General features: G+C 42.5%; 1 protein-coding gene across 4 annotated transcripts in view; it reads left to right on the top strand.

The window, feature by feature from the left end:
- The first annotated feature begins 8,021 nt into the window (after positions 1-8,021).
- The window catches only part of LOC135263466 (carotenoid-cleaving dioxygenase, mitochondrial-like), a 34,325-nt gene continuing 26,568 nt past the window's right edge, over positions 8,022-15,778 (top strand). Inside the window, exons 1-6 of one of the 4 annotated variants that reach the window (XM_064351493.1) lie at positions 8,965-9,277; positions 11,323-11,524; positions 12,291-12,502; positions 12,824-12,939; positions 14,624-14,726; positions 15,537-15,665. In XM_064351493.1, coding sequence (XP_064207563.1) covers positions 9,151-9,277; positions 11,323-11,524; positions 12,291-12,502; positions 12,824-12,939; positions 14,624-14,726; positions 15,537-15,665 — 889 coding nt within the window. In that variant the 5' untranslated portion in view covers positions 8,965-9,150. Of the gene's footprint in view, positions 8,447-8,964; positions 9,278-11,322; positions 11,525-12,290; positions 12,503-12,823; positions 12,940-14,623; positions 14,727-15,536; positions 15,666-15,778 lie in introns of those variants that run through there. The other 3 variants (XM_064351492.1, XM_064351494.1, XM_064351491.1) reach the window with 3 other exon arrangements.

Here is a 15,778-nt window from a genome sequence, read left to right as displayed (position 1 = left end):
TCCCCCCTGTAAATGACTAAACTTAGGGTTGTAACTAGGCAGCTGTTTCATAGGTGACTTAGTTGATGCGCCTGTCTTAACGACTACTTGTATTTTTATTTATTTTTATTTTTCCATAGATTGCGTTGTTGCCGTTCTCGTTGTTAGTGTTAATCAGTTTAATCATCAGGGTCCAAGTTGAACTATGCGGTTGTTCCCTGTACTTGGACCGGTACTTCTCTCTAGGGGTTTCGTCATACTTGTTCCTGGTTATGGTTATACACTTTGTTGTACGTTGCTCTGGATAAGAGCGTCTGCCAAATGCCTGTAATGTAATGTAATGTAATGTAATGTAATGGATCAAGGATAGCCAATGGTGTTGGACACACTTCTTACTCTTAAACAACCCTGTAAGACTTGCAAGGTGCAGTACCTTAAAATGTGACAGTCCAGCAGACTGAAGTCCCCACCATGAAGGCCAATCATTGCCTCTTCTGGTGTGAAGCCTGATGACAGTGATCTGAACAAGTCTGTCTTCATTGGCAGTGTGTCCACCAGTGACAGTCCTCAGCTCCCAGATTTTAATAACTTCTCCACATAGAAGTAACTCATCCACGGCACAACCAGGTCTTTACGCAGAGTGCCTGATTGACTCACCCATCCACCTACCAATGCAGATGACAACCTTGCTGCTAAAAATCTAATTCTGGCACAATTTAAGTTATTAGTCTCGCCCATCAGACTGTCAGTTGGGGCCCTTATCTCCATAGTATAACAAGGCAAAGGGACTACTTGGTGTAGCAGGCAATGCTAAGTTGAGAAATTACTGATGGATACAGTCCATTCCATCGTCTTGGAACTACATCAGCATCTTATGAGACTACTCATGCAAGACTTCAACCAGACTATACTTCTTAGGGGTCAGCACCAGGGTACATTCAGAGGATCATCAGACCCTACACACCAGCCAGACCTCTCCGTTCTGCCACCTCTGGACGCTTGGCACCTCCCCCTCTTCACGTCTGCACTTCCCGCTCCCGTCTGCTGTCTGTCCTGGCCCCTCGCTGGTGGAATGACCTCCCCGTGATGGTCAGAACAGCAGAGAATCTCACCACTTTCAAACGCAGACTGAAGACTCATCTCTTCAGGCTGCACCTCTCCCCACCCCTCCCTAGCCTATAGTTCAGCTCATTGTACCTAGCTAGGATAATTTGATTATGTTAGTGTATCTGGCAGGATTGTTTTTGTATGATTAGGTGTGATTCCAGTGCTAGTTTGTACTTGGTAGGATTCTTGCTTGCTGAACAAGCTTACTCTACAGGGTTGGAGTCCTGATCGATGTGGTCACTTCTGGCACTACGATCCTTACTTCACTCTAGTGTTTCTTTTGCGCCTCTACATCATGAAACCTATGCACTTGTTGTACGTCGCTCTGGATAAGAGCGTCTGCTAAATGCCTATAATGTAATGTAATGTAATGTAGTGTAGCAAATAAAAGATTAGGATCACAGCTAAAACACAGATACATTTAATATACACAAGGCATTAATAAACACAGGGTTGGTTGGCACATGCTATGGGGATGGTTGGCACAATGTTACAATGATGTAGTCTCAAGGAATGACACAATACATAGACAAAATTTTAGCAATTAAATCAAACCAGAACCAGAAAACTTAAACATTCAAATATCAGCCTTTTTAACCAAATAATATTAAAGTATGCCTTTATTGGCCTTTATAAGAACTACAATTACAAACAAAACCTTTTTCAGGTCAGAGACCTGTACCTGCGACCTGATGGAAGGAGTGAGAAGAGTGGGTTGAGGGGGTGTGTGGGGTCGTGCGCTATGGTGAGTGCTCTGTGTGTTAGGTCTCTGTTGTTGAGCTCTGAGAGGTTTTGGGTGGGAAGTCCAATGATTTTTGAGGCGTTATGTGTGATGCGGGTGAGTTTGTTCCTGTTTGTGGCAGTTAGCATGGTGAAGAAACAGGGTGAGCAGTAGAGTAAGATGGGCTGGATGATGCTTTTGTACAGTAGTGACGGTGCAACAGAAAGCGCTCTTAGTTTCCGTATGGCAGAAAGTCTTTGCTGGCTGCGTTTGTGGATGTCAATGGTGTGTTGATCAAAACTGAGTTTATTGTCCAGAGTGAGTCTGAGATATTTGAAGGAGTTAACCAGTTCAACAGTTTCATTATTGATGCATGTGGGGTTGTGGACTGTATGGTCTGGACTGGGGTTTGTGATGACTATTTGTTTTGTCTTGACAATATTTATCTGAAGATAGTTCTCTGTGCACCACTGTGTGAAGTGGGATATGGAGTGCTGGTAGGCTGTAACCAAGTTATTATCATTGAGGAGTGCAAGTATGGCTGTGTCATTAGAGTACTTGAAGTATGTGGTGATGGGTGAGGGGCTGGTGCAGTCGTTGGTGTAGAGTGTGTACAGGAAGGAGCTCAGCACACAGCCCTGTGGGGCTCCGGTGTTGGTGATGATGGTGGAAGATCTTACTGTACAGACTCTGATGGCTTGTGGTCTGTTGGTGAGGAAGCTGTGAACCCAGTGGATGAGGAGTGGAGAAACGTTGAGTTGGTGGAGTTTCCTGATCATCTGGTGGCGCTGGATGGTGTTGAAAGCAGAACTGAAATCGATGAAAAGGATCCGGATGAAGTTGCATGGTGCTTCCAGGTGCTGGAGGAGGGAGTGAAGGAGGCATGCCACAGCATCTTCAGTCCCTCTCTTGGTCTGGTAGGCAAACTGGTAGGGATCTAGGTGTGGTCTGACAGCTAGGAGAATGGAGTGTAGAACCAGTTTTTCCAGGCATTTCATTATATTGAGGTGAGTGCAATGGTCCGGTAATGATTGAGTTCTGAGGGGCGGGGTTTCTTGGGGACCGGTATGATGGTAGATGTCTTAAGTGATTCCCAGAAGAGGGAGTGAAAGACAGGAGAGAGCTCCATGGCACAGTCCCTTAGCTCCCGTGCCTGGATGCCGTCAGGCCCTGCAACTTTGCCTGGCTTACACTGTCTCAGCTGGCAGCGTACATCCTCCACAGAGAAGGGTGCCGGTGGTGTCGTCTCTGGCAGTGGTATATTTCTTAACAGTCCCTCACATTCCTGTGTCATATCTGTGGTGTCAAAACGTCCACAGAATTTATTGAGGTCTTCAGCAAAGATGGTGGGGTGGGTTATTGTGGAGAGGGTTTTTTTTTTAAATCACAACCGGTGAGTGTTCTGACTTGTGGCTGCTCACAAGAAGGGAAAAGGCTACAAAGCCATATCCAAGCATTTTCAAGTGCCATTGGCCACAGTGCAAAGCATCATCAAAAAGTACAAGGAGTTCCACAATGTGAAAAATCTCAAAGGGCGTAGTAGGAAGCCAAAAGTGACCCCTGCGCTGGCAAGAATGGTAGTGCGAGAGGCCAAGAAGAATCACCACCAAGGCCATCCTGAAGAATCTGAGAATTCTTGTATCAACATCTGAAAGCAGACACTCCAGCAGACACTGCACAAGGCTGACCTCCATGGACGCCAACTAAGGAGGACTCGACTTCTCCAAGACAGGCACACAAAAGCTCGCCTAGCCTTCACAAAAGCTCACCTGGACAAAGAAGAAAGATTTTGGTCATCAATTCTGTGGTCGTACGAGACAAAAATGGAGTTGTTTGGACACAGGGACGTGGCTTTCCTTTGGCGAAAGAAAGGAAAAGCATTCAACCCCAAGAACACCATCCCCACGGTCAAGCATGGTGGTGGGAATGTGATGCTTTGGGGGTGTTTTCCAGCTAATGGGCCAGGCAACCTTGTCAAAGTAAACAAAATCATGAGAAAAGAGGACTACATTAAGATTCTGGAGGAAAACATCAGGCAGTCTGCAGAAAAACTTGGCCTTGGGCAGCACTGTACCTTCCAACGAGACAATGATCTGAAACATACAGCCAAAGTGGTCAAGAAATGGTAAACAGAAAATAATATCAACGTTTTGAAGTGGCCCAGCCAGAGTCCAGACCTGAATCCCTTCGAGAATCTGTGGAGGGAACTAAAGACCAGAGTGATGGCAAGGAAGCCTTGCAACCTCAAGGACCTGGAGATCTTTGCAAAAGAAGAGTGGTCCAAAATCCCAGTGGAGACCTGCAAAAAGCTTGTTGGCAATTATAAGAACCGATTGACTGCTGTGATGGCAAATAAAAGCTTTGCCATTGATTACTGAGAAAGCGTATGAATAATTTTGGAATGTTTTGTCAAAATGTAAAAAAAGCATAAAATAGGTTATATTTTTCATTAATATCTCTAACACAATGTCTTACCATCTTATGTCACCTTCTTATGTCATTTCCAGCCAGAATAAACCTATTCGTCAAATAAAAATTCACAATAACTCAAAATTTGGCATGGGTATGAATAATTTTGGGCTTAACTGTATATGTCTGAATGGATCGGTGGGTCTGCATTGCCCTAAGGCTACATTTACACCGTATGTCTTGATGACCAGTTTTTACCTATATCCTTTTTTTTTTTTTTGCCTGTTTACATCTAATTTAAAAATGACTACCAATAGGCTACCTGTGTTAACACGGTTTAGGGCGCGGTCACACATGCCCGAAATTAATATTGGCGAATATTCGCCTCCCGTTCACTTCCATTCTATGCAAGCGAAGGGGCGAATAAAACATTCGCTTCCGGTGGCGAAGCAAATTCGCATCGCATGGAGTTCAACTTTGGTGAACTTTGACCGGCGAATTCGCAGCCTCAACCAATAGCAAAGAAGTGTGTGTGGCTGACCCCACTTGACTAATTGGCTGTAGGCTAGTTTTCTTTAGTGAGCCAGGATGGATGAGACTTTGTTGCTGTGTCTAACCAGCCGGTATTGTACAATGTTGCCAATGAAAACTATAAACTACCCCACAAGAGAGATGCTGCCTGGCTGGCAGTGAGTCAGGAGACAGGCATTGAAGGTAAATAAATGGAAAATGTATCAATAACATCAATTCATATTTTGCGGTATTTGTTAGCTAGCTTAACTTGGCTAAGCTAGCTAACAAATACAACTGCTATTTACTGTCAATAACTTGTACACCAATGTTCTTTCTCCGTATTTGTCCATGAAACTATGATAATGTACAAATGAGACAATTAAGTGAAAACATTTATTTTCAAACGGACTGCAAACCAGCAAACTGATTTCCGTGTGCGTCACATCCTGCACTGCCCACATTCAGCACGAAAAGATAGGAATTTTGCCTCGGCAGGCGATTATGGCAAGCCGTTTTAACATTTAATAGCTAGACTGGATATGTATTGCAGATATCCGTAATTCAATTCTTCCTAGTCAAAAAGAACATTTCAGATATCCACAATGACATTTCCATCCACAGCGCTATCCAGCAGACATTGTCATTTGCAAGCTATCAACTACAACATCAATTCTGTCGTGAGAGCATCAATGAGCGTGGTAAGGTATATAATGGCATTCATCATGTCATTCAGATCCACATCTCGTAGGTACGGGGTAGGACTCAGAAGCAGACCAGGGAATTCAGAAAAATTCTTGGCGATTTATTACAAACAAATAGAGTACCAAAACAGCAACAGTCTCGTGGTGGTCACAAAACAGGCTAGTGTTGAAAATCCTAAAATCCAAATAGGCGAAGGTACAAAACAGGAGCAGAGGCTAGGTCAGGTAAACAGGCAGGAATCAAAAAACCAGAGACGAAAATACAGAGCAGGCAGGCTAAATTCGTAACCGGGAAAAAAACAGGCAGAAGTCGAAAACCAGGAAATAAGTTAAACAGAGTAGTAAGCTCGAACGGCACTGAAAAAAACAGAGGCACGATCTGGTAAAGACTACACCAGGGGTGGCCAACCCTGGTCCTGGGGAGCCGCAGGGTCTGCTGGCTTTTGTTTTCACCTTAAATACAACAACCACTTAGACAAAAGAAACCAGGTGAGGTGAGTTAACTGTGTAATCAACTGCTTTAATTGATCAATTAAGCGCTGAGTAAAAACAAAAGCCAGCAGACCCTGCGGCTCTCCAGGAACAGGGTTGGCCACCCCTGGACTACACGAACTAGCAGGGTATAAATAGCTGGCGAAATAATAAAAAGATGAGCTGCAGGTGGGGACGGTGGCTGAGGCTTGATTGAATAATCGACTCATGAACAGGACTTGGCAGAATGGCTGGCAGGAACTGACGCGCGTAATACGCGCGTAGTGCGCTCGCGGTCGATACGCGTGCGGTGGGTGCCCGGCTTGAGGGTGGAGCGTGGGCGGGACCAAGGAACACATGGGACCTGTAAACAAAGCAAAACCATGCGTGCACCCACACACACAACTCACGCATACATACCAAAATGAAAATAACAGAAGAGAACTCGGAAATCGAATGCTGACACCAGAACATCGACATGCAATAGAATTTTAGGAAACTAATGAAATGAAGCCAAATCCGATGGCAAAGTGATGTCATGTCCTGAAGAATCCGATTCTGAATGACATTGATAGAGAGTCTGGATCCCATTTCTTGACTAGAGATGATACGTATGATCGCAATACCAAATATACTATTAAATGTTAATCGGCACTTATACTTTAGATTTAATATCTTATTAGTTGACTAGTACAATCAAGTTATAGATATTTGAAAAGCCACAATTTCTAACTCATAAGATGTTATTGTTGGACATTAATTACTTCTGTACTGATAATGACATTTAGTGACGAAGCTCTATGGATACCTACAAATTATTCTGACTAGGATCGAAGTTCCACTTAAGTATGAAACATGTGATAAAAGCCTAATATGCATACATTAAGGTGAAACAGACTAGTCTGAACAAGTTTTTATTTTTAAATATTTATTTAGTTTATGGAGGCTTAGTGACGAGAATACACAGAGATAGATCGTTGATTCTTGAAGGTGCCTAACACTCTGCTGTTCTGACCTCCACTGGAAGATCGTTCCACCATCGTGGGGACATCTAATTACCATTCTGACTGAGAATACAATTTTGACTAGGAAAAATGCTATTATGGATATCTAAAATGTAATTACAGATAGGAGTGTGGTTCGATTAAATGTTAAAATGGCTTGCCATAGGCGATGGTCATTCGCCTGCATTCGCACGTGTGACCGCGCCCTTACGTGTGAAAAAACTCGCACGCGTAGCCTACAGGAGGGTTCTGATACCACGCCGCCACAGCCATATAGCCATCTGCAATGGGCACAAAAAAGACAGAAATAATCATTCCTGCTATTGCTTTTCGAAGCATCTTAGGTCGAACGACGAAAATCCCCTGTATTTGAAACTGACCGTGAAGAACGCCTGACTTGTTTACAATCTGGACAGATGCGAATGCAAGCGAATCTAGGCCTATCGTTGTGACCCCTCGCAGCAGTTTCGACACAGGCAATGCAGGAAGCGCTTTCCTAAAATTTACCGTGAAGACTTCCTGACCCGCAAGCGTAGAAATGTCACGACGGAAGTACAATAATGTCGAGAAATACCATCTTTAGAAAAAAAGCTTATGCTGTCACAGCATTTAGATCAAACCTGCCGTGCGTCAAAAAAACCTAAAAACAAACAAAAAAAAAAACACCCCGCTCAACCTGTTTATAATGCCACCACAGCGCGGAGTGTTTAAACCATAGCCTACACTGTATGAATGTGACCCAAAACAGATCTGAAAATATCCGATCCCCCATGCGCTTTTTCCTGTTTATACGTTCATAATACAATAGGCCTAGCCTACATAAATTTGGCCACTTTTTTACCAGGCGGCGTAAACGTAGAGTTAGTGTAGGCTACCAAATATTGTAGTTATGTGTTACACATTTTTGTTTTCATATTTCTGTGCCACCCCAAAGTAGGCTAATTAGTGGTCCCAGGCTGGCCACTCAATTGAAGATGTTATGGCTCTGCCACTTAGCGTTTGATACTTTCGACAGTGCATTTCCCTGAAGATGTTGCGCGTGCAGACTACCACTATTCACAGTATAGATGCGCACACACATTTCACGAGCGGAGACCTTTTTCAAAGAGCGGATTGCTTAACCGCAGCAGACGGGGGAACCGATTTGAATGATATTACAAAATCAAACAATTATAATGATTTGAGGGAAGAATGTCTGGGAAATCCGTTAAATCCTTAACTTTAAATTGCAAGAGAACAGTCGGTCATCTCTAAATGCCGTGCGGACAGCTCAAGTCAGGATATGAACTTCAGGGGACTCGTTGCTGACGGAAAGGGCCTACTTCCCTGAAGTAGCGTTCTCTCTGCAGGTGCTACAGAGCTGGAGCAGCTCGTACAACGTCCATCTTTCTGCGACGCTCTGTGACAGCTCCACAGCCAACTGTGTACAGCTCTCACGTTACAGAGAAGTCGGCTGACAAGACCAAGCGTACTCAAAGCCCCACCACTAGTCTGAAGCTCAATGTGTTTAACCATGTCTTCAGCGAAAACGCCTTTTTCAGGTAAGACTGAATATTGAACGACGTTTACGTTTGCGATTGTGTTATGCAGTTGTCTCTGCGGTTCTGAGCTCGGAAGTGTCTTACTTCAACGTTTTCCTCTTAATTCGGGCCTGTAATCTCTTTTCTTGTTAACTGATTTTGAAAATCACTGCATGTTTTTCCAGGACCGTGTTTATTCCAGGATGTGCATACACAAATAATGTACAATTCTGCGAGTTTTAACACGCTGCAGTTTAAGTAGTGGCATAGAGGCTATGTTTTGTTGACGGTAATTGAAAGAATAATAAAGTATCTGTTTATTTAGCATTTATGTCTTTACGTTTTGATTTAACGCGGTCCATTCAGCTACAAGTTAGTTTATTTGGGAACACTTGTCAACGTTCAATCAAAATGGCTATAGGCTATATATATGTATATATATATATATATATATATATATATATATATATATATATATATAGCCTCTTTTCCCTCTGTTGATGCTCCTAATATAATATATATATATATAAGTTCTTTGTTATCGTGAATTATATAACAGTTTGGCTGAATACTCGATTCTGATTGGTCCAAGGGTGGGCATTATTTCTCAGTAAAGGGACACCTCGGCCTTTTAACAGTTCTAAAGTCAATGCGCTACAAAATCCAGCATTCTATAAGCCGGACACCCACCGCACGCGTAGCGTAAGCGGCGCATTTTAAGCAGCATGGCGAAGCAGCACGGCGCGCCGCGTCGTGTGTCTACACGGGTTCCGTTTGTGTCGCGCAAAGGCTTGCAGTCTGCAGCGGGATTACTTCGTGTATTTCACGTTTGTTCACGACTGTTGATGATGGGTAAGTGAATACTTGGTGAGAGGCCTTTTTCAGTTTGTTAATTTGGTAATATTTTCTTAACTTGTGTAAATGCGTGAGAAAGTAAACGCTATTACCACGAATTACCATAAACTTAAATCGCAAGGTAGCCTAAATAATAATCAATCTCAATCTATATTAATTGATTTTCTTGTTTAACAAGCGTGCCAACATTATGAAGAATATGTAATGACCATAATAATAATACATAATCCGTAATCAACCTTTGGGAATTCCCGTGTGGTCTTGTTATTCACGTCAAAGCATTTAAATGATCAGATTTAGTAAAATCAGCTAATAATCAAAAAGATTCTTAAAGCAGTTAAAACAGCAAAATTATTTTTTTCGATTTTGAATTGTTGTTACGTCCCCTCTCCTTTTCAGTGTTCAATTTCGCAATACATGGCAACATTGAATCACGGTTCTAGTTACTGGCTTCATTCAACCATCCCGCAAAATAGGCATACGGAATCGTCCCTTATTTGGACAGTAGAATAGGCGATCCGTGTTTTGACCTAAAACCTAGGGCTGCGTTTCCCAGAGTCTCCTTAGCGCTGCTTCCGTCGTAAGGTATACCTTAAGAGCTTCCTTTAGGTCTCGAGCTGTTTCCCGGCGCCTCCTTAGCTAAGGTATAGGCTACCTTCTGAAAGGGATACCTTTGAAAGGGTGGTCTGAGGCACTCGTAAGCTGTCCCTTACCGATGCGCTCCGCTCCAATCATCCTGTCACAGTTTTAGCCTTATTATGCCAACATTTTGTTTTTCAAATCGAATGGTTGTACTACAGTGCGCATCTAGTAGCACATCTGCATGCGAAAATGACATAGATAGTTTAATAACTTTACGAAAATGAATTATCCAATCAACGTTTCTGTGCATAGCACGTCATGAGAATGTTGTCGTTTCACCTGTCTATTCCCATCATGATGGTAATTAAGTATAGGGCCTATCCATAATGTTTATCCAATTTGTGAAAAAAAGTTATTTATTTATTTATACACAGTGGAGCTACCTGAGGATATGGCTTTTCTGACTGCATACCCTGTAGAAATTAGTTTGTTTGTGTGTGAGTCAATGACCACAGTGACTTGGAACAAACCGCCGGTTTATTAAGAATATAAAACCCGTGTGAACAAAGGCGGCGTTGAGTGAGTCTACACTAGGTTATTTTTCTATACTTTATTATCCCCATCTCACCCTTTAACCGGCACCTTCTCCTTAAATGATCACATTTGCTGTGAATAGCCTGTTTTATTATGCCTCCGCGACGGCACAGCTGTGGCCGGAGGCATTATGTTCTCAGGTTGTCCGTCTGTCCTGATTCTCGTGAACGCGGTATTTCAGAAACACCTTGAGGGAATTTCTTCAAATTTGGCACAAACGTCCACTTGGACTCAAGGATGAACTGATTAGATTTTGGTGGTCAAAGGTCAAGGTCATTGTGACCTCACAAATCACGTTTTTGGCCATAACTCAAGAATTCATACGCTAATTATGACAAAGTTTCACACAAATGTCTAATAGGATAAAATGATGAAGTGATTACATTTTATATCCAAATGGTCAATCTAGCCAGGAAACGGAACCAGGGAAGGAGTGAATTATCACAAGCATGAAGCGTTTCCTCCTGGCTAGACCCCATTGTTTAGAGATTGTACTCAAGCTGTGCCCTTTCAATTGCAAGCTCTCCCCTAAGATTTAGGTGCTGAGAGCCATTGGAAAGCAACCATGGGTGACTAGTAATTATAATATGTGAAGAGTCATTGATCTAGCCAGGAAAAGGAAGCAGGGAAGGAGTGAATTATCACATGCATGAAGACTTGATGAAGTGATGACATTTTATATCCCAACTGGCTACTGGTTGGCAGAGGCATACAACCGCGAGGCGGTATTTCTAGTTTATGTTTGTTGTAAATTTAACACACTTGAGACACCGAGCAAGATTCCTCTTTCTCTGCCTATCTCTTTCTGTCTCACCATCTTTCACTTCTCTTAATCTCCCCTCCCTGTGTGAGTTTCTCTCTCTCAGCAGGAGCAGTAAGCAGCCTGGGCTCTGGGGAGGAGCAGCACAGCAGAAGTGCTCTGGGCCTGCCGTGTATCGCCCCTCTGGTGCGGTCGGTGGAGGAAACACCAGAGCCCATTGAAACCACCGTCCGCGGGAACATCCCAGCCTGGATCAATGGCAGCCTACTGCGCAATGGCCCGGGCAAGTTTGAGTTCGGCAAGGAGAGGTGAGCAGAGCAGTGATCACATGCCCATCCTCCCTCGTCCCGCCTGGGCTATATGGCATGTTTAAAATCAGCTTCCTTTCCATGTTGATTTTTGTGTCTGCAGGTTTGATCAATGGGGTAAACAACATGCCAGTGATGTACTGCACAGTCTTCACTTTGTGAGAGAAAAAGCAGAGGAAAAAGTGCATGACCTCTTAGGGCAGAACGAGCTGGTGTTTTATGGAGTGCTGAGCTCCTAACGGGTTCACAGAGACCTTATGCAATAGACAGAATGTTCCATTACATTTGTAATGTTCTGCCAATTGAACGGGCTGTTCTCTCTAAATCAATTCAGTACATTTTGAAATACTTTTCTGATTTTTCATGGGATTGTCCTGGGGGATGGGTATTTTGGCACTGCTAGGTTGATGTTGGGGTAATGTATTGTAAGGATTTAGTGTGTGTGGCCTTCATAATGTGGTTAATTATCTTTGTCCTCTTGGTTGTCCTCAGTGCACCAAAACCATGTTCACCTTTTTGTTTTGGTTCTCTTAAATACCCTTAGTCATTATAAACCCTTATCCTGAGCAGGCCTGAGGATGGGCACTCCCTTTTTTCTCAAGCTTTGTTCCCATTTGTTGTCCTATGGAGTTTTACCTTTCCACTTGTTGCCCTAGGCTTATAAGTAAAGATATATTTTGAAGCATATTATGGCAAATGTTTTGTGGAACTGATCATATAAATTTGACTGAGTGTGTCCACATTCTGACATTTCTGCTTCTTTCAGCTTCAGACACTGGTTTGATGGCATGGCCCTTCTTCACCAGTTCAAGATGGAGGGTGGCCAGGTGAGCTACAAGAGTCATTTCCTGCGTAGCGACAGTTACAAGTCCAACAGCGAGAACAACCGTATCATGGTGTCAGAGTTTGGGACCCTCGCCATGCCGGACCCCTGCAAGAATTTCTTTCAGCGTTTTCTGTCCTACTTCGAATTGCCAAGTGAGTCTCAATGCCATTTGAGGTGGAGTGAATCTCTAGGTTGTTTGGTCACATTCATGCCAGTAAAAGCAGCATAGCCACAAATAACCCACCCTGGATATCAATAGCTTTCTGGCCCACCCTTCATCCTGTGTCAGTAACTTAGAGGCCATCCTAGATAACACACTCTCATGTTCTCTGGAAGAGCATCTCAACAGCATGGTCAAACTGTTAGATTATACAAAACTGTTACAGTACTGTAGCGGGAAATTTTGTGGATTTTGTGTCACCCATAAGTGGTCACTATTTATAACTATTTATTCCTTCCTCGGTCTTCTGCAGAGCCCACAGACAATGCTAGCGTCAACTTTGTCAAGTACAAGGGAGACTATTATGTCAGCACGGAGACCAACCTTATGCATCGGGTTGACCCTGAGACCCTGGAGTCAAAGGGGAAGGTACTGTACACTAAGCGTCATACTCACAGGAATTACAGGGGAAATGGGATTTTTTCCCCCTGGCCTAACTGACTTTGTGCTAACTCATGCAATATTTACACTGCCCGATTGGATTGGAGATACCCCATGTTGTCACAGATCCGCATAAATAAACAGTGTGAGGACGACAGGTTTTGAATTAACTTAACATGACATAACATAATGATGAGAACAAGGCCATTCAACCCAACAATGCTTGCCATTTTCCGACTAAATTAGTACTGTTTACCTACAGTCTAGATATTATCTAACACCGCATGAAGCTTAGTCTTGAAAATCCCCCAAGTTTCTGCCTCTACTACGTGACCTGGCAGGCTATTGTTTTCTATATATGCCAATATGACATTAAATGTATCTCAAATTGGGTAATTATGTTGAAGATTCATTTTATAGCTGCTTATAAGAATTTTTTCCTGTCTACAGGTGATTAAATTAAACCACAAGACATACAGACATACTGTAGTTTTAATTAGGAATCAGTTTATTTAATATGATGACATGACAAATGGACTAAACCTCCTTGTAAGCGGAATGGTAATAACTTTTAACAGTTAACACATTCCTATATTTGCATTAATCCAATGAAAAATTGTATCATAGCAACATAATTGTTACTGAAGAATGCTTCTGTTTTTCTTCTTTAATCAAAATTCTGTTCGCTGCTTGTTGCTTCCAGTTGCGTTCAGGAAGGAAAGAGTCTTAATCGAATTTGATGGTGAAAGACAGTTTATCTTTTTAATTCATGGTTACAGGTCTGCGTGGTCTTATGAGCATCTCCAGTCTAACACAACTGTCATTGAGAGATGGCACAGCTTAAGTACAATCTTTAAAAAAATGGTGTCTGGCCAGGAGGAAAGGTCACATCAATGTGATAATTCACTCCTTCCCTGGTTCCTGTCCATGGCCAGATCAATGACACTTCACGTATTATAATTTCTATTCACCCAGGGTTGCTTTCCAATGGCTCTTGGCACCTAAGTCTCTGGGGAGAGCTTGTATTTGAAAATGGGTACTCGACACCAAGACGGAAACAGGATTAAACGGATTACTCTGAAACTCTGAAAACTGTAAAAAAGACACATTGCTAAAAAACACCAAAATCTAACAGTTACATAATATTTGACATAACTTAATTGTGATTTGCTCATTAGAATGACAGCAGTAAACTATTTTAATAAGAGGAGCCAATTGTATGTCGAAGGACGTTGCAGCTGTATATTATATAATCTCTTCTGGTTCCCAGGTCTGGTAGTTTTCAGGCTTCCAGACTAACAGCGGTGAATTATAGTGCACATGGGCAAAACCATGCCCTGCTCCCAGCTGGAATTTTTCTGTGTAGCATGAAGCACTTGACCTCTCACACTGTGTTCCCTCAGAATTATGTTCCCAAAGTTTTCTTTACATTTTCTCTTCTCTTCCCTCATAAATTCGAAGTGGCATAAAGACCCTTTGCAGTCAAGTTTTTGCCTTGCATTTGAAGTGTTTATTAAGTCAGAAGATCTCAACTGATAAAGTTTTTATCCCCTTTGGTACTTTTAATAAGTACTGATTAAAGGAAATGATGGTCTAATTGTACAGGGTCTTTACTATACCAACTTTAGTAGCATTATACACTCATATTTAGCCATATCTTTCCTTTTTGAAGGTGGACTGGAGCAAGTTTATTGCTGTCAATGCAGCCACAGCTCATCCCCACTATGACCCTGATGGAACGGCATACAACATGGGCAACTCGTACACTGGTAGAGGTCTGTGACATTCCTCCATTATCCCATTCACTGTCTGTGAAATTTCATGTGTGTACAATGAACTTCAGGCTTTAGAATTTGAATAAAATAGGATATTTTTTAGTTTTCTGGACTGCAGATCATTAAAATTAAAATCCCCTCATCAAAGGGTCCTCACAAGCAACCTTACGTCATAAAAGCATAGGTGTGACCAGGGATATAATGCAATATAATGTGGGAAGCTCCAGTTCATTTAGAAGTCATTGACCGCAGAGGTTAATGGACAACTTCTGTTTCATGTAACAAAGCTGTCATACGTTTGGAGGAAAGGTAGGGGGTGGGATACAAAGGGGGTTCCAGCCAATCTGCTGTATGTTCAGTAAGTTACCACAGGCCTGGAAATCTGATAAATTTTTAGATTAATCAATAACCAACATGGCACTTGTGTCAACACCATCCATGTTCTTTCTGCAGAGAGCTAGTGGTTTCCAGTATAGTTTAAAGGTCAGGGAACTGGGTTTGCAGTTCTAAGGTTATAGTTTTGATGGAGAGGTGGGGCACTGCCATTGCACTATTGTGCAAGGTACAGAACCTGAGTTGTTTCAGTAAATTTGTAGCTGTATAACTAATTAATATTTTGTAAAAAAAAAAGAAAAAAAAAAAGAAAAAAAAAGAAATCAGTGAAAAAGTGGTGTGTAGACATGCAAAACTGGTTTAAAAGCAGAATTGCCTTTTCAGTGGTGTTACTATGTATCCTATGTATGAATCCTGGAATGCCTCACATTATCCTACTTGGACACAAACCAGATCTGGATCTGATATGATTCTCAGGGGCCTTCTATAACATCATCCGTGTGCCTGCGGGGAAGGCGGGGCCATCCGAGACCCTAGAGGGCGCTAAAGTGCTGTGTTCCATCCCTTCAGTGGACAGGGCTAGACCCTCTTACTACCATAGCTTTGGTGAGTCTTCTGCTGCCACTGGTCGATATCGCTTAACTGTCCCCCACAGATGATTTTTGCTGAATCATTCAATCCTACCAGAAACAAATTGTGTATTAAATCCATGCATACAA

Source organism: Anguilla rostrata, chromosome 9 (assembly GCF_018555375.3).
Source record: "Anguilla rostrata isolate EN2019 chromosome 9, ASM1855537v3, whole genome shotgun sequence".
NCBI lineage: Eukaryota > Metazoa > Chordata > Actinopteri > Anguilliformes > Anguillidae > Anguilla > Anguilla rostrata.
This window is presented reverse-complemented; position numbering and strand designations above follow the sequence as displayed.